At 41.2% G+C, this 23,735-nt stretch overlaps 1 protein-coding gene across 1 annotated transcript in view; it reads right to left on the bottom strand.

The window, feature by feature from the left end:
* The window catches only part of LOC138978697 (histone-lysine N-methyltransferase PRDM16-like), a 71,606-nt gene extending 54,892 nt beyond the window's left edge, over window positions 1-16,714 (bottom strand). Inside the window, exon 1 of the mRNA XM_070351487.1 lies at window positions 16,528-16,714. Coding sequence (XP_070207588.1) covers window positions 16,528-16,596 — 69 coding nt within the window. The 5' untranslated portion in view covers window positions 16,597-16,714. The remainder of the gene's footprint in view (window positions 1-16,527) is intronic.
* Between the last annotated feature and the right edge of the window lie 7,021 nt (window positions 16,715-23,735).

The following is a 23,735-nucleotide window of genomic DNA, read 5'->3' as shown; positions in this document are numbered from 1 at the left end:
GTCTTCCCGCTCCCCTCACGAATTGAGCACACACATATTGACAATTCTATGAAAGCTGTTGCTGTCTTTAATCCTATCTTCGCATGGTCTGGATGATGCGCTGAGTTCTTAAAATAATAAGTGGTTGTTTGAATCTGGGCTGAGATGCACGTACCGAAAGTGGGTGCCACCGAAACGGGGAAGAACAAACGACGGGGTCTGATTCGTTGAAATCACAACACATCTCAATTTCAACCAATCCAACACCGCGCGCGGCGGCTAGCTGCCAACCGGATGGCAACTTTCTCGTGCACCTCGACCCTGGTATCAGCAGGACATCCAAGATGTCGTTCCTTGTCTGGTGAGAAAAGGGTCTCAGTGTTACTTCTCTTATCAGTTTGACATTTTTTCCATAACGTTCGGCTTATAAACTCGTGTGTCCCTTTCCGTTGTTTCAGATGACAGACTGCAGGTGTTGCATCTTCAATTACATTTCAGCAAAACGCATTGAATGCCATCGTCAATTATTAATCATAATTCAACTTCATGTCTTCTTTTCTCCAGAGAGATTGACAAGCGTATCGCTGGCGAGTACGTCATCACGAGTCGTTCAAAATCATCAGTTACTGACAGCTGCTGAACGAGCATTTGAAAGAAAACAAATAGAAACTCCTATAGCGGCTTTTTACATTTAGTCAAGTTTTGACAAAATGTTTTAACATAGAGGGGGAATCGAGACGAGGGTCGTGGTGTATGTGTGTGTGCGCGTGTATGTGTGTGTGTGTCTGTCTGTCTGTCTGTGCGTGTGTAGAGCGATTCAGACCAAACTACTGGACCGATCTTTATGAAATTTGACATGAGAGTTCCTGGGAATGATATCCCCGGAATTTTTTTTCTTTTTTTGGATAAATACCTTTGATGACGTCATATCCGGCTTTTTATAAAAGTTGAGGCGGCACTGTCACACCCTCATTTTTCAATCAAATTGATTGAAAGTTTGGACAAGCAATCTTCGACAAAGGCCGGACTTCGGTATTGCATTTCAGCTTGGTGGCTTAAAAATTAATTAATGACTTTGGTTTAAACATAAGTTTATTTTAACAAATGTTACAATCATGACATGTATACAAAGTTCACAGAAACAGCAACAAGCTAGAAGCTTATAGTGGTGTTCCTGCATGACAGTACAACATAAGGCGGTAACGGCTGAAAAATTTGTCTCAATAAACCAAATCTATTAATAACGTAATGAACGTTGCATAATGATGATAAAGAAAGACAGTAAAGGAAGGAAGGAGAGGGAGGTGAATTATGTGATTGGGGAGGGTACAGTTTAAATGAAAAGCAAGTAAACATGAAAAGAAAATTGAATGAAAATTGTACATCAAAACAAAAATCAGTTTTAGAATACATATATAATATTGATGGTATTAGCGAGTAAGAGATAGGGAGGGAGAGAGGGAGGGAGGGAGGGGGAAAGTGAGAGAGAGGGGGAGAGTGAGAGAGAGAGGGGGGGAGAGAGAGAGAGAGAGGGGGAGAGAGAGAGAGAGAGAGAGAGAGAGAGAGAGAGAGAGAGAGAAAGAGAGAGAGAGAGAGAGAGAGAGAGAGAGAGAGAGACGAGTAGACGTATCGATTTTGTTTTCACTTTACATGTTTATCTGTTCGAAACGGCCGGACTGTCCAATAAATTCCTGCACTGTTAAAAAGATTTTTTTGTTAATTTTTGTTTGCAAGGAGGGGTTTCCATGAAGTAGAATATCTGTGTGTATGAAGTTGTTGGTTAGTTTGTTGATTGTGTTGTTTCTTGCAGCTAAGTGTAAACGGCATTCTAGTAAGAAGTGTGTTGCAGTTTCTGTTCCATCACCACAGTCGCATACGCTATTTTCCGCAAGGTGTCGCTCAACTAAGTCTTTCTTTAGATCGCTGATATTAAGTCTCATTTTTGTGTGGATTATTTGTGTTTGTCGACTGCCACTGTAGAAGTAAACGGGAATTTGTGTGTCGTCTTTTGTTAAGTAATGTTTAAATTCCCCGAGGGAGTCGGTTAACTGTATTTGTTCAGGTAGTTGGTTCCAGAGTACTGTTGTCGAAGGAAAAAAGGATGTTTTGTACGTTTCTGTTCGATGTGGGGGTATACTTCGTTCTAAGGGGCGGCGTCTGTGGTAGGGGTTGTTGGCTGCTACGAGAGGTGGGAGTGCTGCTTGTAGGTATGGGGGGGTCTTGTCGTGAGTAATTTTATGGAACATTGTTAGTTTATGACGGTTACGCCTTTCAGATAATGATTGGAGTCCAGATTCTCCGTAAAGCTTAAAGTGACTGGTTCCGCGGACAGCTCCGATGATTGTCCGTATTGCATCTAGGTTTAACTGTTCGAGTTCATCTGTTAGGGTTTTGCTACAATTGTCCCATATTATGTCGCAATAATCAAAGTGTGGTAGAATGAAGGATTTATACATAATTTCCAATGATTTTCGGCTCAGTCTATATTTGTATGTACGCAAGCAAGCTACGAGAGTTCTGCACTTTGCAACAAGAGATTTTATATGTTCATCCCATTTACAGTTGTTTTGTATTATTATTCCTAAGTGTTTGTGATTTTGGGAACTTTCAAGGATGGTATTGCCAAAGTTTAGATCTGCGATATCAGGTGTTCTTTGTGTACAAAAGTTCACCAATTCAGTTTTTGCATGGTTAAATGCTACCTTCCATGTTTCTGCCCAATTTACAATTTTTCAAGATCTGAGTTTAAAATTTCGGCACGGATGTTGTGATTGGCTAAAGACAAGTACATGCTAGTGTCGTCAGCAAAAAGCTTAATCGTAGATTCTATATCACGTACAATGTCGTTTACATAAATTAGGAAGAGCAAGGGTCCAAGCACTGAACCTTGAGGAACTCCCGCTACTACTGGAAGATAAGTTGATTTACTGCCTTTTAATACAACTGCTTGCTTTCGATCTGTTAGGTAGTCTGTAAACCAGTTTAATAATGGCCCATTAATTCCAGCGGCTTCGAGTTTATGCAATAAGCCCCGGTGCCAAACTCTATCGAATGCTTTGGATATATCAAAGAAGATTGCTTGGGTAGTTATTCTATTATCGAGTGATTTGCATATGTCATTGTATATTGTAAGAAGCTGGTAAACAGTTGAGTCTCCAGGGATGAAACCGGACTGCGACTCTGTAATGATATTGTTTTGTGTTAAGTAGTCAAAGACATGAATTTGTATACATTTCTCTAGTGTTTTGCCAACACAGCTTAGGAGGGAGATTGGACGATAATTACTACATGTATCTTTGTTCCCCTTTTTATGAACTGGTGAAACGTGGGCTATTTTCCAAACTGACGGAAAAAGTCCTTCATGTAAAGACCGATTAAACAGTGCAGTTAGGCTGTCACAAATCACTTCGCAGCTCTCAATTAAAATTCGATTGTGGATTTCGTCTGGACCGACTGCTTTTGTTTTGTCTAGTTTGTTAATCGTATTTTTAACTTCTTCGACTGAAAGTGTGAGATTGTTTATTCTGCAAGGAAGCCTTGGTACTTCAGGAATGTCTGACATATCGTCTTCAACAATGGACTGTTGGATAAAGAAGTCGTTGAACAAGTTTGCTTTTTCTAGGTTAGTATAGCAGGTTGTTCCGTTTGACGTCAAAGGAGGAATTTCATTGGGGTTTGATCCTTTCTTTGATAAGAATGATTTAACTAGTTTCCACCAATTAATGACTTTGGTCATTAAAAATCTGAAAATTGTAAAAAAAATATTTTTTTTATAAAACGATCCAAATTTACGTTCATCTTATTCTTCATCATTTTTTGATTCCAAAAACATATAAATATGTTATATTTAGATTATAAACAAGCTCTGAAAATTAAAAAAATTAATTATGATCAAAATTAAATTTTCGAAATCAATTTAAAAACACTTTCATCTTATTCCTTGTCGGTTCCTGATTCCAAAAAACATATAGATATGATATGTTTGGATTAAAAACACGCTCAGAAAGTTAAAACGAAGAGAGGTACAGAAAAGCGTGCAATCCTTCTCAGCGCAAATACTATCCCGCTCTTCTTGTCAATTTCACTGCCTTTGCCATGAGCGGTGGACTGACGATTCTGCGAGTAAAATATTGCATTGCGTTCAGTTTCATTCTGTGAGTTCGACAGCTTGACAAAATGTTGTATTTTCGCCTTTCGCGACTTGTTTTCATTTGCTAAGCGCTTCTTTACGCTAAATAAGCGCACGGTCAGATCTCCCTCTTCTTTTGCGATTCCTTTGAACCTCGACTTCATCCTCCATCATCAATGAAGCCCTAAATCTACCCAATAATACTCGGAACACCCCCTCCTCCTTTCCCTCGACGCCCTTCTTCGAGAAAATCTGTCTAACAAAGCAGAAGCGTGACATCTGTTGTAGATACAAACTGCTCAAGAAGTAAAGATGTCACCAAGCCATCTACCGGTTGGCACGGTTGGCCTAGTGGTAAGGCGTCCGCCCCGTGATCGGGAGGTCGGTTCGAACCCCGGCCTAAGACTTTAAAATTGGCAATCTAGTGGCTGCTCCGCCTGGCGTCTGGCATTATGGGGTTAGTGCTAGGACTGGTTGGTCCGGTGTCAGAATAATGTGACTGGGTGAGACATGAAGCCTGTGCTGCGACTTCTGTCTTGTGTGTGGCGCACGTTATATGTCAAAGCAGCACCGCCCTGATATGGCCCTTCGTGGTCGGCTGGGCGTTAAGCAAACAAACAAACCAAGCCATCTCCTAATTCGCGCCTCCAACGGTCGAGATTTACACACGTCAGGGGAGGTCAGTCGTAAACAAACAACTGTTGCCTCCCTTATACTGTCCATCGTTAATCCTGTCGTTGCAGGGGACACAAACATAACGTGGGGCTAAGTGTAGCTCAAGGAAGACCGCAGGTAGCAAGGCTGCTAAGTTGGGGGTTGATGGGGGAGGGGGGGGGGGGGAGGCTTGAAGGGGTGGGGTGACAACTGAAGAAGAGGCGTCAGAAGAAGACGACTCCTGTTTGTGATGTTAATAATCAGACAGGCATGAACATTATCAATATTGTTGGACATTAGAGAGAGAGAGAGAGAGAGAGAGACAGAGAGAGAGAGAGAGAGAGAGAGAGAGAGAGAGAGAGAGAGAGAGAGAGAGAGAGAGAGAGAGAGAGAGAGAGAGAGAGAGAGAGAGAGAGAGAGAGAGAGACGTGTTGCCTGGGTGTGTGTAAAGATGCTATAGATGCCTTAAGCCCTGTCTCCACGGGACAGAGACACTAAGGTGAGGCTTGTTTGAAACTGATGTTGCCGCTTAAATCTTGTCTCCGCGGGGCATCCAGCAAGGTGTTGCCCAAATGTTCAGAGGATGTTGATTTTATAATTCTTTTTCACGATGTGAACCCACACAGATTACTGCGGTTTTAAGTCTTCCCGCTCCCCTCACAAATTGAGCACACACATATTGACAATTCTATGAAAGCTGTTGCTGTCTTTAATCCTATCTTCGCATGGTCTGGATGATGCGCTGAGTTCTTAAAAAAATAAGTGGTTGTTTGAATCTGGGCTGAGATGCACGAACCGAAAGTGGGTGCCACCCAAACGGGGAAGAACAAACGACGGGGTCTGATTCGTTGAAATCACAACACATCTCAATTTCAACCAATCCAACACCGCGCGCGGCTAGCTGCCAACCGGATGGCAACTTTCTCGTGCACCTCGACCCTGGTATCAGCCGGACATCCAAGATGTCGTTCCTTGTCTGGTGAGAAAAGGGTCTCAGTGTTACTTCTCTTATCAGTTTGACATTTTTTTTCCATAACGTTCGGCTTATAAACTCGTGTGTCCCTTTCCGTTGTTTCAGATGACAGACTGCAGGTGTTGCATCTTCAATTACATTTCAGCAAAACGCATTAAATGCCATCGTCAATTATTAATCATAATTCAACTTCATGGCTTCTTTTCTCCAGACAGATTGACAAGCGTATCGCTGGCGAGTACGTCATCACGAGTCGTTCAAAATCATCCGTTACCAGGGCCGGACCCAGGGGGGCGGGGGGGGGTTCCAAGGGTTCCGGAACCCCACCCCTGGAAAAAGCATGTACCTTGCTTTGAGTGTGTGTTTTTTTTTTACTAGTTTTAGCACCAAAACAAGGCCCAGAATGCACCAGATTGCACAGATTTTAACCGTTTTTCAAAAATTTTCAGGGGGAGCATGCCCCCGGACCCCCCTAGTTCGCGCGCCTGCTTTGCAGGCGCACGCTTGTGGCTTCGCCACTTCGCTGATTTGCCCCCCCCCCCCAAAAAAGGAGGAACCCCCCCCCTTACAACTCATTTGGTCCGGCCCTGGTTACTGACAGCTGCTGAACGAGCATTTGAAAGAAAACAAATAGAAACTCCTATAGCGGCTTTTTACATTTAGTCAAGTTTTGACGAAATGTTTTAACATAGAGGGGGAATCGAGACGAGGGTCGTGGTGTATGTGTGTGTGCGTGTGTGTGTGTGTGTGTCTGTCTGTCTGTCTGTGCGTGTGTGTGTGTAGAGCGATTCAGACCAAACTACTGGACCGATCTTTATGAAATTTGACATGAGAGTTCCTGGGAATGATATCCCCGGAAATTTTTTTTTCTCTTTTTTTCGATAAATACCTTTGATGACGTCATATCCGGCTTTTTGTAAAAGTTGAGGCGGCACTGTCACACCCTCATTTTTCAATCAAATTGATTAAAAGTTTGGACAAGCAATCTTCGACAAAGGCCGGACTTCGGTATTGCATTTCAGCTTGGTGGCTTAAAAATTAATTAATGACTTTGGTAATTAAAAATCTGAAAATTGTAAAAAAAATTTTTTTTTTAATAAAACGATCCAAATTTACGTTCATCTTATTCTTCATCATTTTTTTATTCCAAAAACATATAAATATGTTATATTTGGATTAAAAACAAGCTCTGAAAATTAAAAATATAAATTATGATCAAAATTAATTTTTCGAAATCAATTTAAAAACACTTTCATCTTATTCCTTGTCGGTTCCTGATTAAAAAAAACATATAGATATGATATGTTTGGATTAAAAACACGCTCAGAAAGTTAAAACGAAGAGAGGTACAGAAAAGCGTGCAATCCTTCTCAGCGCAAATACTATCCCGCTCTTCTTGTCAATTTCACTGCCTTTGCCATGAGCGGTGGACTGACGATGCTACGAGTATACCGTCTTGCTGAAAAATTGCATTGCGTTCAGTTTCATTCTGTGAGTTCGACAGCTTGACAAAATGTTGTATTTTCGCCTTTCGCGACTTGTTTTCATTTGCTAAGCGCTTCTTTACGCTAAATAAGCGCACGGTCAGATCTCCCTCTTGTTTTGCGATACCTTTGAACCTCGACTTCATCCTGCATCATCAATGAAGCCCTAAATCTACCCCATAATACTCGGAACACCCCCTCCCCCCTTTCCCTCGACGCCCTTCTTCGAGAAAATCTGTCTAACAAAGCAGAAGCGTGACATCTGTTGTAGATACAAACTGCTTTAAGAAGTAAAGATGTCACAAAGCCATCTACCGGTTGGCACGGTTGGCCTAGTGGTAAGGCGTCCGCCCCGTGATCGGGAGTTCGTGGGTTCGAACCCCGGCCAAAGACTTTAAAAATGGCAATCTAGTGGCTGCTCCGCCTGGCGTCTGGCATTATGGGGTTAGTGCTAGGACTGGTTGGTCCGGTGTCAGAATAATGTGACTGGGTGAGACATGAAGCCTGTGCTGCGACTTCTGTCTTGTGTATGGCGCACGTTATATGTCATAGCAGCACCGCCCTGATATGGCCCTTCGTGGTCGGCTGGGCGTTAAGCAAACAAACAAACCAAGCCATCTCCTAAATCGCGCCTCCAACGGTCGAGATTTACACACGTCAGGGGAGGTCAGTCGTAAACAAACAGCTGTTGCCTCCCTTATACTGTCCATCGTTAATCCTGTCGTTGCAGGGGACACAAACATAACGTGGGGCTAAGTGTAGCTCAAGGAAGACCACAGGTAACATGCTGGTGGGGGTTGATGGGGGAGGGGGGGAGGCTTGAAGGGGTGGGGTGACAACTGAAGAAGAGGCGTCAGAAGAAGACGACTCCTGTTTGTGATGGTAATAATCAGACAGGTATGAACATTATCAATATTGTTGGACATATATATCGTGCAGCTTTAGCAAAACGCATTGTGTTCAAAACTATCAATTCGATATCGTAGTCCATTTTGACGATGTGTTTAATACTTTCTGCTTCTTGACTCTCTGTCCTGGCAGATTAGTATTATGCAGCAATCGAATTCAGCAGCACGCTCCAGCAATTCATGGGTACTATTTTCTGACATCAAAATAAATATCAAGACCAGAGCACTCTCAGTTTGCACGTCTATTGCTATGGCACTCTCAGTTTGCACGTCTATTGCTATGGCACTCTCAGTTTGCACGTCTATTGCTATGGCACTCTCAGTGTGCACGTCCATTGCTATGGCACTCTGAGTTTGCACGTCTATTGCTATGGCACTCTCAGTTTGCACGTCTATTGCTATGGCACTCTGAGTTTGCACGTCTATTGCTATGGCACTCTCAGTTTGCACGTCTATTGCTATGGCACTCTGAGTTTGCACGTCTATTGCTATGGCACTCTCAGTTTGCACGTCTATTGCTATGGCACTCTCAGTGTGCACGTCTATTGCTATGGCACTCTCAGTTTGCACGTCTATTGCTATGGCACTCTCAGTGTGCACGTCTATTGCTATGGCACTCTCAGTGTGCACGTCTATTGCTATGGCACTCTCAGTTTGCACGTCTATTGCTATGGCACTCTCAGTGTGCACGTCTATTGCTATGGCACTCTCAGTTTGCACGTCTATTGCTATGGCACTCTCAGTGTGCACGTCTATTGCTATGGCACTCTCAGTTTGCACGTCTATTGCTATGGCACTCTCAGTTTGCACGTCTATTGCTATGGCACTCTCAGTGTGCACGTCTATTGCTATGGCACTCTCAGTGTGCACGTCCATTGCTATGGCACTCTCAGTTTGCACGTCTATTGCTATGGCACTCTCAGTGTGCACGTCTATTGCTATGGCACTCTCAGTTTGCACGTCCATTGCTATGGCACTCTCAGTTTGCACGTCCATTGCTATGGCACTCTCAGTGTGCACGTCTTTTGCTATGGCACTCTCAGTTTGCACGTCTATTGCTATGGCACTCTCAGTGTGCACGTCTATTGCTATGGCACTCTCAGTTTGCACATCTATTGCTATGGCACTCTCAGTTTGCACGTCTATTGCTATGGCACTTTTGGGGGGCGGCGTTTTGAACAAGACAGGAAGTTCGGCTAGACAAAAATAAATATAACAAAAGCCCTTGTAAGTTCTAAAGACAGAAATACAATATCCTCAAGATGAAAAACCCTGGAAAATGAGCTATTGACAAAATACAAGATCGTACAAAGACATACTGAATTCAGAAAAAAAAGAACAAGAACGAAAAATCAAAGTTCAATGTCCGGGCTAAATCAACTGAAGAATACAAAAATACACACTTGATTGCTTCCTCGGTGTATCATCGATTATGTTACCGTTAGGCCTGCATTCCAACGTGCGTGAGACATGTCTCTGTCATATGTTCTTTCTCATGACAACACTCTTCTCAAGGAAGCTGAACATCAAATTATCGACGCTACATATATATATGCCTTTTAACTGTGTTCTACTTCATCTCCCCCCCCCCCCCCCATTTTTTTTTATAATAAAATGGAAAACTGCAAGCTGTTGCAAGCTCGTCTCCGCAACTACATCACATACTATCGACACCTTTTATCTCTGGTAGTATTATGACATCCAAGCGTAAGCTACGCGCGTGTATTTAAATTTGGTTTTATTCAACTGTAAAGACCTGCTATTGACTTTTTATCTCCTGTGCGCGAACGCTGTGGTTGTGCTTTTGGTGAAAAATTGCTTCAGTGTCTCGTTACCTTAGCTTTTTATGGATAAACGTCACCCCGCGTGCTCTAAACCGAACGTTTGACGATCGTCTGTCATATTTCAGTACCAAGCATAAAAAAGACAAAACATTAAAACTTTATTTAATAGACTCTTGTCTATCATAACATCTGTTTTAGTGGCATGGTACAGTCTAGATCAAATGCTCCATTCGAGAATGTGCCGTTTGAGAACAAAAGGGATTCCTATGTCGCACATTCTGTCGTTAAAACAACATTTTTTTATTTTTTAAAAATAATGATAAAGTGCATGCAGGCATAATAATTGAGATACTTGGCCTCTGCAGTTCTTACATTTACGGAACGTCGTTTTACGAGCAGTAGTTCCAACGCTGTTCCATTCAACAAAAAGTCAAGGGGAACATGTTTTCACTATTTGTCACCCTGAATAGTGGGAATTTTACCAAGGAAAAACTAGGAAACTTTTTGCAAGATTATCTTATCTGTAGCTTGATCAATTATTTTGAGAAATTGGAGATAAAACAAGGAAAGCTGTCAGCAGATGGTCATAAATAAATGTCATTGCTCAAGGACGTTGCATTAAGTGTAACATCCTGCAATCGTTCGGGAACTTTTTCCCTTGCGTTCTTGACAAAAACGCCCACACAAAGGTCATGTTCTTTAAGGCCCCCCCCCCCCCCCAAAGTTGTATGTTTCTGGTCACCCGACCCTACCTAGTTTTTCCCCGCCGACCCTAGACTTTTTTTTTTTATTGCATTTGTAAAGAAAAAAGAAGAAACAAAAGCGTCAACACGAAAGTAACAGACGGCAGACGACACAAGGGGGATAACCCCACATCCCTTTTATCTCATTTGTTTTGTAATGTGTTGTCTTTCTCTTTGTATAGTAAGTCCAGTCTCTTTGCGTCATCGTATATTTATTTTCTACCCTGAAAAAAAAAAAAAAAAAAAAAATCCCTACCTACCTACCCTATTTTTTCGTAGCCATGTTAGGCCCAAAAAAAAAATAGGTCTGTTTACGGTAACATAGGCCAAAAAAATAGGGTCGGTAGGTCGGGATTTTTTTTTCTTTTTTTCTCCAAAAAACCATATTTTTACGTTATTTTGCCAAAAAAACAAGATTTTTTTTTTTTTTTTTTTTTTTTTTCCCAAATGCCAAAAAAAAGTCTAGGGTCGCGCGAAAAAACTAGGGTCGGTCGGGTTACCGTAAACAGACCTATTTTTTTTTTGGCCTTACCAGAAACATACAACTTTATTTGTGTGGCCTAAACGGCATTCTCAAATCGTCATTCATAAATATTAAAGATAGATACTTTCACCACAACAACGCTTACTGGGGCGATGTACAAAGTGCGCAATGCAATTTGCTGTGATGATCGGATATGGATAATTATTAAGGGAGAGAAGGCAAGAGGACCTCATTAATATCAGTTAATGCGCCCCGATAAGCACCACCATTTGTCATGATAAAAAGAACCAACAACGAACTTTTTGTAAAGAATCAATAAAGAAGAAAGGTTATTTTATGGAAGTCTTAATTCTTGACGAAAAGAAACGAGCGCAATTTAAATATATATAATCAATTAAAACGTCTTTTGGAACGTTGGAAGTTTATCTAAATGTTTACTGATTTCTTTTCGTACAAAGTTACAGAAAATCAAGAGAGAAACAAAAATTCAAATGTTGTAGCATGACTGGCTGGACAGTGACCAAGATTTACTCATCCAAATAAGCATCGTTATTTGGCAAGACAAACCCAACTTTTACGTTTTATCCGAAGTTAAAGAAAATATAAACTCCAATGTTGCAGTCAAGACTGGCGGGCCAATGGCCAAGACTTTATAATCCAAACTCAGTGGCCAGCGTTATCTGACTACTGTCGTAAATCAAGCATTTTATTAAGGGATGTTCTCGCCATCTGTGGTCTTCCCTTCGACATCCACTCTTTCAACGTGTTTGTCTTGGTCCTTTAAATTGGGTCCTTTACCGTCCTTTAAGCCGACGTCTGCTTTGATGTGAAAGACGGGCGATCGGGCAATCCTCGAGTGGCCCGGATGACAATTTATGCGCATGTCTTAGCCCAATCCCTATGGCAACACGTGGGGAAGATAAAACACGTAAATCACACTGCTGGTGGTTTTCTTAATTAATATTCTTCTTTAGATTAGATTTTCCCCGGTAGAGAAACCCCGTCTGTTTGAATGATTCTAAAAAAAAACCACCACATTAAACAAGACAAATTCAAGGTGCAATCCTGTAGATTTTGCTTCTTTTGCTTTAAAAAAACCCAATTGTTTCTTACAATCGTAATGGAATGTTGTTATTTTTTAGTTTAGCTTGAAGAAGATACTAAATGCTGTTCGTCTGATCCTCCACCCGGAGACCCCCTCAAATTCTTCCTTGCTTTCCCTCTCCTCCACGCAACGCAGGCCATGAGCTCCGATTGGAATATGCAAATAACAGTTTTCAATTTGTTGAATATGCCAATTCTACTCTTTATTTTCTGCTACTCATCAAGATCCGCACGATCTATCCTTAAATCAAACGTGTCGTCAGTTGAAGAGATTCGCAAACAGCCCAACAATCCGCGGTCTGTTTTGCCCATTTGAGTTTTGACTGAGACAACAAACCGGGCAAAATGAATCACTCAACAAAACTGCAGAACAAAAATGGCCAGCGCTTCTGAAAGCAAAGTCAAATAAAATCCCTACTCGGAATAGCAGACGAAGCAGGAGGCAAACTCAAGAGCGCTTCCATTATCTCCAAACATCCCCGCATTGTCTCTTCAAACAAATCTCTCTCACTCACCGTCAGAACCAGTCGCAGGCGCACAGAAAATCGTGTCGTCTGCTTGTCAAAGCATTTGCATCATTGATTAGCCTCCCTTGGCAGGCGCTTAGCTCCGCGAGAAGCGTGTCCTCTACAGTTGGGAAGTCATACTTTGGGCCTCGCAGATTCCATCTGTTTGCCCGAGGGTCGGGTTACCTGCATGCGGTTTGATCGGCATGTTGTAATAAATAATTCCTCTGGGGATTTCTGTCCATTCCCCCCCCCCCCAAACCATCTAAATGTTAACGCAATAAATAACTTGGCTGAGAGTGTAAAAATTTGAAGTATGTGGACAGCATGGAGAGGAAGAACGAATGGGGGTAATAATTGGGATAGAGTGGGGGTGTGGGGGGGGGGAGGGGGGGGTGTGGATAGAAGCTCCAGTTTTGGTGGCGGAGGGGGTGGCAGTGTTATAGGAAAAGTCAACATTGGTGTTTAGTGTTTGATACGAACATTCACAGGCATCAGGCCTCAATTTTACGGAAACAAATTGCATACAATCCCTTTATTTGTCAAACATTTCTTCCAATAGGATACCTTCTTCTTCTTCTTGTTATTTCCCGGGATTGCCTTTGTTCCCTTTTCCAGTTATTTTCAACAGACAAATCAAAAAGTCTTTTCTTCTCTATTGTTTTGCCTTCATTTGTGAAAGCACGCCTGGACGTTTTTGAATTTAACACATTCCGGAAACAAATTCTGTTGAACAAATATTAGTTTTTCTCTTATACATTGAATTGCCTCAGACACTGATGCTACATCTTCCAAAATCACTCTCTGATCAGTTAACACCTTTGCAGCTACATGTATTTCGGAACTGAACTTTATCGTTCCAGAAACATTCCCTGCATAGCTGGAGGTCTGTTTTGGCTGTGGGTCTATTTCTCCTTGAAACAAAAGATCTATCTCAGACTCTGACGCCGACGCAAAGCTTTCAGGAACCGCGAGATATACAATATCTTCGCGATCTCGGATTCGGGTCTTTGAAATCCCGTCACGTTCTGACATCACGTCACGTGACCAAACACAAAAGACTCCGTCATCAACCCTTCACGTCACGTAAACCGAGACGTCAGCGGATGACGTGACTGCGCCGTGACAACGACACTAAAGATGCGTCCAGACAATAGCCTGGCAACGCTAGAACATTTTTCTCTTGCGGAGGACAATGGGTGTTATCCAAGGTGCAATCTCCAAGCCATACCTCTTCTCAATATTGACGGACGACTCGCTTGCCTGGCTGAAGAATGCTCTGTTCGACAGATAAAATATTGATCGTGCACGGGTTGTCTTTTTTATGCCTGGGAATCTTTTCTTAAGTTTTCGGTTCTCAAATTTCATCAAACTTTCTGCTTTCATGATCCAAAATTCATACTTTATTCAAGAATAACTAATCTAGCTAGTAATTTGAGTAGAATTGTATTTTTCTGACTTTTTTCCTTCTTTCGCTTTTACCGTGATTTTCTTTTTATCATTTTGTTAAACAATAATGAAGTTTGCTTTAATTTAGGTACACAGCCATCCTTCACTGAAACATGAACCAAAATGCACATGCACCACACAATATTCGCGGCGACTTGATATCCATCACGTTCACCAACAAGAGCCACAATGCCGCAGATAACACCGCCGACAATTCGGCCTCTCCATTGGCGTTCCCGCAAAACGCCAAGTGGACAGTGGCGATCGATGATGTGATTGTCTGCATGATAATGAGATCGATGATTTGGGAGACGAGTCGTGAACTGCCGCTGTCAATGATAATCTACCTCATCCGCATAACAACAGATCCTTGATTGTCCCCCCCTCCCCTTCTTTGCATGCTTGGAGTGTTTGCATTTGGCCCTGGAAATGACTTTGATTTTTGTCGTTGGAGTGGTGGTTTTAATTTGCCCTGAAGTGCACTTTTGGATTGCTTGTTATGGGGGCGAGGACGCCCCCATTCTATACGGATAGTTTAGAGGTTGACCATGGGCAGCGCCATTTTGTTGTGAAATACGTCATCAGTTTGTGTACACAGGAAGTTGTGACATCCGTCACCCTATGGGAGGGGTGAAGGCAACATTGTTCATCTGTAGAAAGTTGTGAAATCCGTCACCCTATGGGAGGGGTGACGTCAAAATTGGTCATCACAGAGTTTGTGTAACACAGGAAGTTGTGAAATACGTCACCCTATGGGAGGGGTGACGTCAAAATTGTTCAACAAAAACATGATATGTCGCATTGTGCAGGGTCAACTGCAACAAACTCAAACCGAGCCATTCATACCTAGCTGTATTTGAGTGACTTATATACCCGACATTTTTATTTCTTATTTTTAGCACAGGTGTAGGAAAAATCATGAACCAAAATGTTATTTATTTTCTAATTTAACATTTTTTTTACAAATATGACCATGGTCTTTTAAACATACAGTGACATTAAACATTGTTATGTTAAAAAAAAGAAAAAAGAAAAAAAGCTTTTGTGCACAAATCAGAAAATACATTGTACATTTTACCTACAGGCCAAACAGTGTCTGTTGGCGGCAAAGGGCCCAGCAAGTTGCTATTTTTAGATCGATTAAAAGTTGTCAAGAACAGGCGCTTACATTTGGATGTGTCCACTGATAGTAGGTTTGGTTGTGATCAATCAGAATGATGTAGGAATAAAAATGTATGACAGTTTGGTATGATGACATGTAATTCAAATATGCTGAAATGTAATATTATACATGATATAATATTATTATGGCTGTTGCCATGACCATGAACCCCAAGAAAGGTTTAATGTTATGTAAAATCAAAATACCAAAATCAAGCACCTACTAATCTGATCTACGGTGCGGCTTGGACCTAATATGGATGGACACGCAACTCGCTCAGCCAGCCAGCGCTGCGAGACTTACAGCGGCCAACTTCGCCGCGGCGCGCTCACTGCGAACTTGCGTCAAGGCCGATGCGCGTAGATTCCCAGAATGTTTACTTTCGGTTAGATTCTTCGACAGCATTCGCAGAGGTGACTGCCGTATTGTGTACCGCAGTCAGAAGTAATTTATTACTTTTGGGAGTTTAGTAACGTGATATCAGTTTTCAATTGTTCGTTCACTTATATTGCTTTCAGATTTAACACACAAGAAACAGTAGCACGGTTTTCGTTGCGAAAATGTGCATTGGCAGTGCTACGCGATCGAATTGTGTATTATGTACACGCGGTGTTCTTCTGGAAAAGACCGCGTCAGTCGTTCAGCCCGCGAGCGGTGGGATGGGGGGGTTCACATGGTTTGTTTGTTTCAGAACCACACCCATATACACACATTTCACATGTAAACCATTTGTCCGCCCCCTGTCGATATTTATCGACTAAGTTCCTTGTGTACTATGTGGAACGTTGTCCCGCTTTTGGTCCTGACTTGTTCTTTTGTCTTTTCTTTTCCTGTTCATGAAATGTTTTGATATGTAGAGCTGCGAGATTGTTGCTGATCTGGGTTTGTTTCATTCGTCGTTTGAGTGCTGTTAGCAGTTAGAGTGATCGGAGTTTTTGTGTGTTCTCGATTTCAGGATATCACCAATGTCCCTCCATTACCTTTTGTTTCGTTATTCTTTGCTGTTACAAAGGGAAAGAACTCCCGAAGTCCAATATGAAAATCGCTTCTTTCCTAAATTTACAACTGCACGCGAAGCGTTAGAGGAAAGCGACAATCACACAAAACATCATTCACGTATAACACCAACACATCTGACGTCACACATAATCATGACGTCATCACTGACCTGTTCGTCAACCTGGACGGCCATGATGTTACGGTGATGCAAGAGGTCGGAGGACCTGACGTATTTCATCCAGTTCCCTGTTCCCGGCTCACTGGCGTCCTTCCATCCCACCACTTTGCCACACTTGTCCACCACCTGCAAAATACACACCACAGGGTTCGAATCTTTGTAGGAAAACAGTGTAAGAATGTCGTATGTCATGAATATTTTATGCCAGACTGGTACACTACCTGCAAAATACACACCACAGGGTTCGAATCTTTGTAGGAAAACAGTGTAAGAATGTCGTATGTCATGAATATTTTATGCCAGACTGGTACACTACCTGCAAAATATACACAAAAGGGTTTAAACGAATCTGTGTAGTAAAATAGTATGATATGGTTGTATGGTGTGCTTGCTAAAGTTGGCCAATGATGTAGAAAAACAATTCTAGATTTTAAAAAAATTCTCTTTTCTTGCTACAAAACTTAAGTATTTTAATGGTCTCAGTGTTCGTGACGAGAGAGATAGAGAGACAGAAAGGACGGACAGAGAAGGATGCAGAAAAAAAGGAAAGAGAGAGCCTTTCTTTTGTAGAAAGTTTAGAACATAATATTTTTCAGGGAAAGAGCGATGTCACAAATCTTCAAGACTAAGACAGCAAAGCAGAGGAGGGGGCAACACAACATAAACATAATCACGAGCTAAATACCGACTAGGCCTACATATATGATATCAACTTGGATGTGCACACGACGAAATATTTCACGCTCGCTGCGAGCTACAAATGTAACCTATAGAAACTACAGTTACATTTGAACTTACACGCACGTGTCAAATATCATCTTTATGCACCAGCCATGCACGCTTTTCGTTTTAAATTATATTTCACATTTACATTTATAATTATGACAAATTTGACCCGCTTTTCAACCGCACCCACCCCCCACCATCACTCCCCTCCTCTCTAACCATTGCAATTTGTATACTTTACATTTCAAGTTATTTGACAAATTCGACTCGCTTCTTCCACCCCAACTCTCCATATAGCTATTGCACGTTTTTTTTTACATTTCAAAACTTTACATTTCAATTAATTTAGCAAATTCAACCCGTCTTCTCCATCATATAATTATATCTATTATGAGTAGAAATCTGGGTCCTCCACTCCGTGTATACCCAAAGTCAAGCTTTTCGGTGCAAATGTGCTGCGCAGTGCTTTTAATAATTTCGTTTTTCAGGACGCCCTTTCAAACAAAATCGGTGTCAAAAACCCTGGCCATTTGCAGGGCGCAAACATACAAAATCGCTTATCATTTGATTAAGCCCATACGAAATAATGAATGCATACATCAACTACATCATCTCGGACATTTGACATTACATAACAATAATTAGCGGTACGCTGGGCTGTTAATTACCCCCGTTAATGACTGATCAACAGCTCCATAATAATTAATCAATTAACTAATCATCTGTGCCGTCGTTTTTTCAACTGCAGTCGTGGCATTTAATCCTTCGCCGAAGAACCATCATGCAGGGATGATAATTCTGTAATTCGGTGTAAATGAATTAATTACACTGTACACAACTGAATTATATACTCATTGCCCTTTCTGTACAACCTTTCGATAATATTGTCGGCACACTTTCTGCAACCAAGATCTCACCGTGTTGTAATTGTTCAAGTGTTTTTCGGTTATATGGATCTGTCCTTTTGGTTAAGTGATGTCCTGTAATGTACAGAATTATATGTATGTAAAAAAAAAAAAAAAAAAAAACTTCACCAAAAGTGAATTAAAAAAAAATTAAAAAAAAGATCTCACCATTTTAAGCTTTGAAGCGAAAGACTTCTTTTGGAAAAAGTATAAAACTAATATCAAAGGTAAGGTTTTCTTCATTTTATATTGGTATTTCAAATACCTCAATACTTTCGTATATCCACAGTAGTACATGTGTACCCTTATAACGATCTGTGATGACAATCTTTGCATTATATTATTTAAAAGAAAACACTTTTATATTACACTCTCACTGCGGAAACAAAAGATTGACTGACCATGCACTTGCTGCATTGCATTACCATTAGTGCAACTTGGACAAATTTGGGTTCTTTTACAAAGAAACATTCCCAATCCGATTGTCATGCATCGTCACGCCATTGTCTGCATGAGATTTCTTTGGGGGAACTGATTGAACGAAGACAAATCGATAACGTTTGCGACGGTGACGGTTAAGGCTAAAAACAGCATTCAAATCCCCAACGACAAAAATTGCATTCTATGAATGATATTTGTCACACATTAATTTAGATTTAAATAGAAAAAGGAAAACAAAATGACTTGGTATCATGTCCCAAATTACGCACCAGAATACCTGGATATTTTTCCAAAGCGTTTTCCTTTCGTGTCGGGAACAAAAATGTACCGCGTTTCTATTTAAAGTACGAATGTTAAAATCTCATATTTAGTTCGTTGTCCATCCCGCTCGTTGGAAGTTGAGTCTTTTAAATCCATTGCCAACGATTGTCACTTGCAACGTGCAAATCGTTTTCCATTTATCAAATTTAGAAGCAAAGCTATATGTTTCCGTTTAAATCGTCCCTTTCAAAATTATGTAATTTAAAAAAAATACAAAAAATACAGCCTTTCCGTATCTTAATTACGACTATCTCTCGTGCATTTCGCTGTCAATCCCTGTGGCGAAGAAAGTCCTTCAATTCCCATTGCCATTCATGATCGCAACGTGTCGTTTTTTAATCTCTCAAAGGGAGCAAAGCTACATGTTCTTTTTATAATATTCTCTTTTCAAAAAATTGCAACCATGAATGCACAGACACCAACGTTAGTTCAAAAATGGAGAAAGAGGGAAAAATGGAGAAACATGGAAATTGAACTGACTGACTCGACACCACCTTTAATATGAACAGACACCAACGTTCATTCAAAAATGCAGAAAGAGGGAAAAATGGTGAAACATGCATGAAATTGAACTGACTGGCTCGACACCGCCTCGACATCTGCCGGTCGGTGCAAACATGACGCTAATATAAACTCATCCCGCGACAACTCCCAGCGCTGATTGATCTTCTCACAGCTGTGTCTACATCGAGTGTAGAGATGTTATAAATGTTCTTTCTCTTTCTCTTTTCAGTGTGTCGTGTCTTTCGTGAGAGAGAGAGAGAGAGATGGGGGGTAGGGGGGGGGGGGGAGAGAGAGAGAGAGAGAGAGAGAGAGAGAGAGAGAGAGAGAGAGAGAGAGAGAGAGAGAGAGAATGAGGTGGGGGAGCGGGAGAGAGATGGAGATCGATCGAGAGAGAGAGAGAGAGAGAGAGAGAGAGAGAGAGAGAGAGAGAGAGAGAGAGAGAGAGAGAGAGAGAGAGAGAGAGAGAGAGAATGAGGTGGGGGAGCGGGAGCACCCATTGCACACCGGTTGGACCGTATATAAGGTAACGTCAAATTATGCTTGTGCAACGTATGTGGGAGTATCACTTATACCCTCAGGATATCTCTTATCCTGTTGCGTAGCGTTACAAATAGAGAACAGTATACCGAAATGGGAAGGGGAAAAAATCGGATCGGGAATTTACAGGACGTCCGCTGTGCTCTCAATCTTCAGTAGTTATAAGTCCCTCTTAATTTATCCGAGTTGAGTCTGTCTAAATAATGCCATTTTCTCCACCCCTTCTTTTTTACTTTTTTAATTTTTTTTTTTGACTGTGCTTGAAATGAAAGTTATTTGTCAGATCGTTTCTACTTTTTTGTCACTTGAAACATGGCGGACATCGGAATACACATCTATGATCGGATGAAGTCACGAGTGGGGCGGTTTCGCCCTGCGAAAAGAAGCTTCGTGCCGGTTGTAGATCGACTACAGTACAAGTAGGGTCGGCAGGCCCAAAACACGCAAAATAAACCTAGATTCCTCTTCTGGTTCCTCGCGTTGCGAGTCGTCATGGGTTCGCTCCTCAGCCGATTCAACCCAGCAAGGACTCCAAGTAGGTCAAGGAGACGGTGACGGCGACTAGGCAAAATCCCAAAGTAGACTAGATCATTAGATGAAAGGACGTTATACCCATTCCGTAAAACTCCAAAGGTATGTAAATGACTTAGGACATAAATCGGAGGGTTAGATTGCAGTTGATTCGGAGCAATGAATTTACAACGCTAAAGTTCAAAACTTCTACACCATGACCATACAATTTACAAATTACTTTTTTTTTTTCATTCATTCAAACTCAAAGATTCCATTTTGTTCTGTCTGTGTTTGAACTGCATTTCGACTCTCAGCATCATGATATTGATAATGACGCAGAGCAATCAACACCTACTGAGCTAAGTTCCTTTTTATGTCTGTTGGCTAGTACAACAGTACAACTTGAACTACAAGTACAAGGGCCATGAGGTTGACATAATTTGGGGTTGGTTAATTTTGTTTGTTTGTGATGTTGCCACATAAGGCTTTAGCAGTTTTTAGTCCCATGACTCATTGAATGTTTTAAAGATCTACATATATATATTTATGTATGTCTACACACCAATGCCTCATGCACTGAGGAATTCCTGTTATGATGATGTATTGGTAACAATTCTGCAGATTGCTCCAATTGTAATACTCACTAATACTGGTATGATCATAATGACATGTAGTACTCACTACTGCTGACTCAATCAGTCAATGAAATTAAGCCATGAAACTACAGTGTTGCAACTGGATTTGTTACACATATTTGTTATGCGGTGTCTGCATGAGGAGAGGTACAACCTCTGTCCCCTCTGTTAAAATAGCAAAATCTAGATCGGCACTTTTCAGGGTGAGTACGGGTAAGGTCATCAAATCTAGTTTTTATGCCACATGTTTGCCAAGATCTGCAGTCTTGGTTGGAGCAAAACAACGTTTGATTTGGAACAAAAAGGACTGGGTGGTCGGGTGGTAACGCACTTGCGCTCAGAAGTGAGAGGTTGCGATTTCGACCCTGGGTCAGGGCGTTAGCAATTTTCTCCCCCCTTTCCCAACCTAGGTGGTGGGTTCAAGTGCTAGTCTTTCGGATGAGAAGAAAAACCGAGGTCCCTTCGTGTACACTACATTGGGGTGTGCACGTTAAAGATCCCACGATTGACAAAAGGGTCTTTCCTGGCAAAATTGTATAGGCAAAGATAAAAATGACCACCCAAAATACCCGTGTGACTTGGAATAATAGGCCGTAAAAAGTAGGATATGTGCCGAAATGGCTGCGATCTGCTGGTCGATGTGAATGCGTGATGTATTGTGTAAAAAAAATTCCATCTCACACGGCATAAATAAATCCCTGCGCCTTGAGTCCGAGTCTGGAGATACGCGCGCGATATAAGACTTCATATAACATCCTGACTGCTTGCTGTGCAGAGGAAGTGTTCTTTTTAAGAAATGCATTCAAATAAAACAAATGGAGAAATGCCCACTGAACAGAAACAGCCAGGCTCCTAATGTGTGGTATGAATCCAAGTTGAGAGAGATCAGCTGAGCTAGGATTTTACATGGAACAAGATCATCCCTCCACTTGCATACATACCAGAAATGAACATACAGTGTGCTTGATGTGGTGATCAAGTGACATTTTGCTATGAATTTGTTTAAGCAACTAGTAGCTTCTTCAGCGTTAATTCATTAAACAATTACTATATTCTTAGCACATAGAACACCTTGCTAAGTTAAGTTATGCGTGTGTTTGTTATTGCAATGTAAGACCTCATGACATAGATTAAAATAACACATGATGAGATTCTAAATATGTTTTGTTTACTTGCAGGTCTCAGTTATTACCAAGCCCTGCCTCATTCTTCCCGCAACAGTGACATGGTGCTGTTATAGAACACAAGTAAGGCTTTTGATCATTTCCAAAATACACTAGCAATAGATTGTGAGTGCAACTGGTAATGAGAATATTTTACCACAAAAGGCTAAAGTACAAATAACAGATTTATGATGTTGGAAAAAGAAGTCCGCCAGAGCAAGTGATTAGTGTACCAGTTAGCTAGGGTGGATATATTATATAATTACAATTTACAGTCAGCATAAAATGTTCAGGCCAGTCTTGAATTGTTCTCGCCCTGTGAATTCACCGGCAAATCAGATGGCATGAAGAAATCAATGGTATATTATGCTCTGCATTGAATGAACCATCTCCAGTCATTCTGAGTGACACACCTCTTTAAAAAAAACATGCCAGTAATTAAATCCAGGCTACATGGGGATGGAAAATGACCCTGGCAATTTCAACCTCTGCTTGTGCCTTTGTGTAGCAGGATTGGATATGGATCTTCAAAAGCCTTAGTTCATTTGTTTGTATCATGTATGACGTTATAAGTTAATACTATTAGTCAATTTCAAATAGCAGAGTTATTTTCAGAGCTTTCTAACCTCAAACCCTGTCTGCCCCGTGGAATCTAGTTTGTAATTCAAAAGGGTATTTTGATTTTGACTCAGTTTCTTTCTTGCAAGTTCATTCTTTTCTCGTTCTAGGTACTAAACCACTACTGATGACTGCCTGCATCAGGGTTATAATTTATGAAGAAGTCAAAATGCACATGTATATATATAACAGTTTACAATTTAAAGGCACACTTGCCTTGTCACTATAGTGTGGGTCACTGTCTCAGATATTATATATGGCTATGCTTTAACATGGAATCCCTCATCTTGGCCACATACCATCTTGCTGTGGTGAGTTAACTCAAAATATGGGATATTTTCACAAACATTCAAGCTGATCTATGTTGGTATGCGTCCAAGTAGAGGGATGATCTTATCCCAAGTAAAAGCCTGACAAGATCTGAGACTGTGATTGTGAAGCAAAATGTTTTTACATAGTAAAGTAAGCCTTTAACGAGAAAGTATGTCTATTGCACTGGGTGTTTTATTATTATTACAGTATATATATTTTTCTTCCAGGTAGTCTCTCTTTAAACTGACTTTCTACACCATGGTGTCTCTGGCAGTGTTATATTGGCAGAAGACAGTTGGAACTGGATATCCTCATTTAGATGGTAGGCATGTTTTCGGCTTTTGTGTTGCTATGGTGTGTGTGTGTGTCTGTGTTAAGGCCATGTCAGACGCACAACACAAAACAGTGTTTCCTTTCAAAACAAACACAAAACAGCGTGTTTCCCATGTGACATCCCCCAAAACGCGTTTCAGAATACACTGTGTTTTTGCATCGTGTTTTGGGTTTTAGAGCATGCTCTAAAA

Source organism: Littorina saxatilis, linkage group LG10, assembly GCF_037325665.1.
Source record: "Littorina saxatilis isolate snail1 linkage group LG10, US_GU_Lsax_2.0, whole genome shotgun sequence".
In the NCBI taxonomy this organism is placed as follows: Eukaryota; Metazoa; Mollusca; class Gastropoda; order Littorinimorpha; family Littorinidae; genus Littorina; species Littorina saxatilis.
This window is presented reverse-complemented; position numbering and strand designations above follow the sequence as displayed.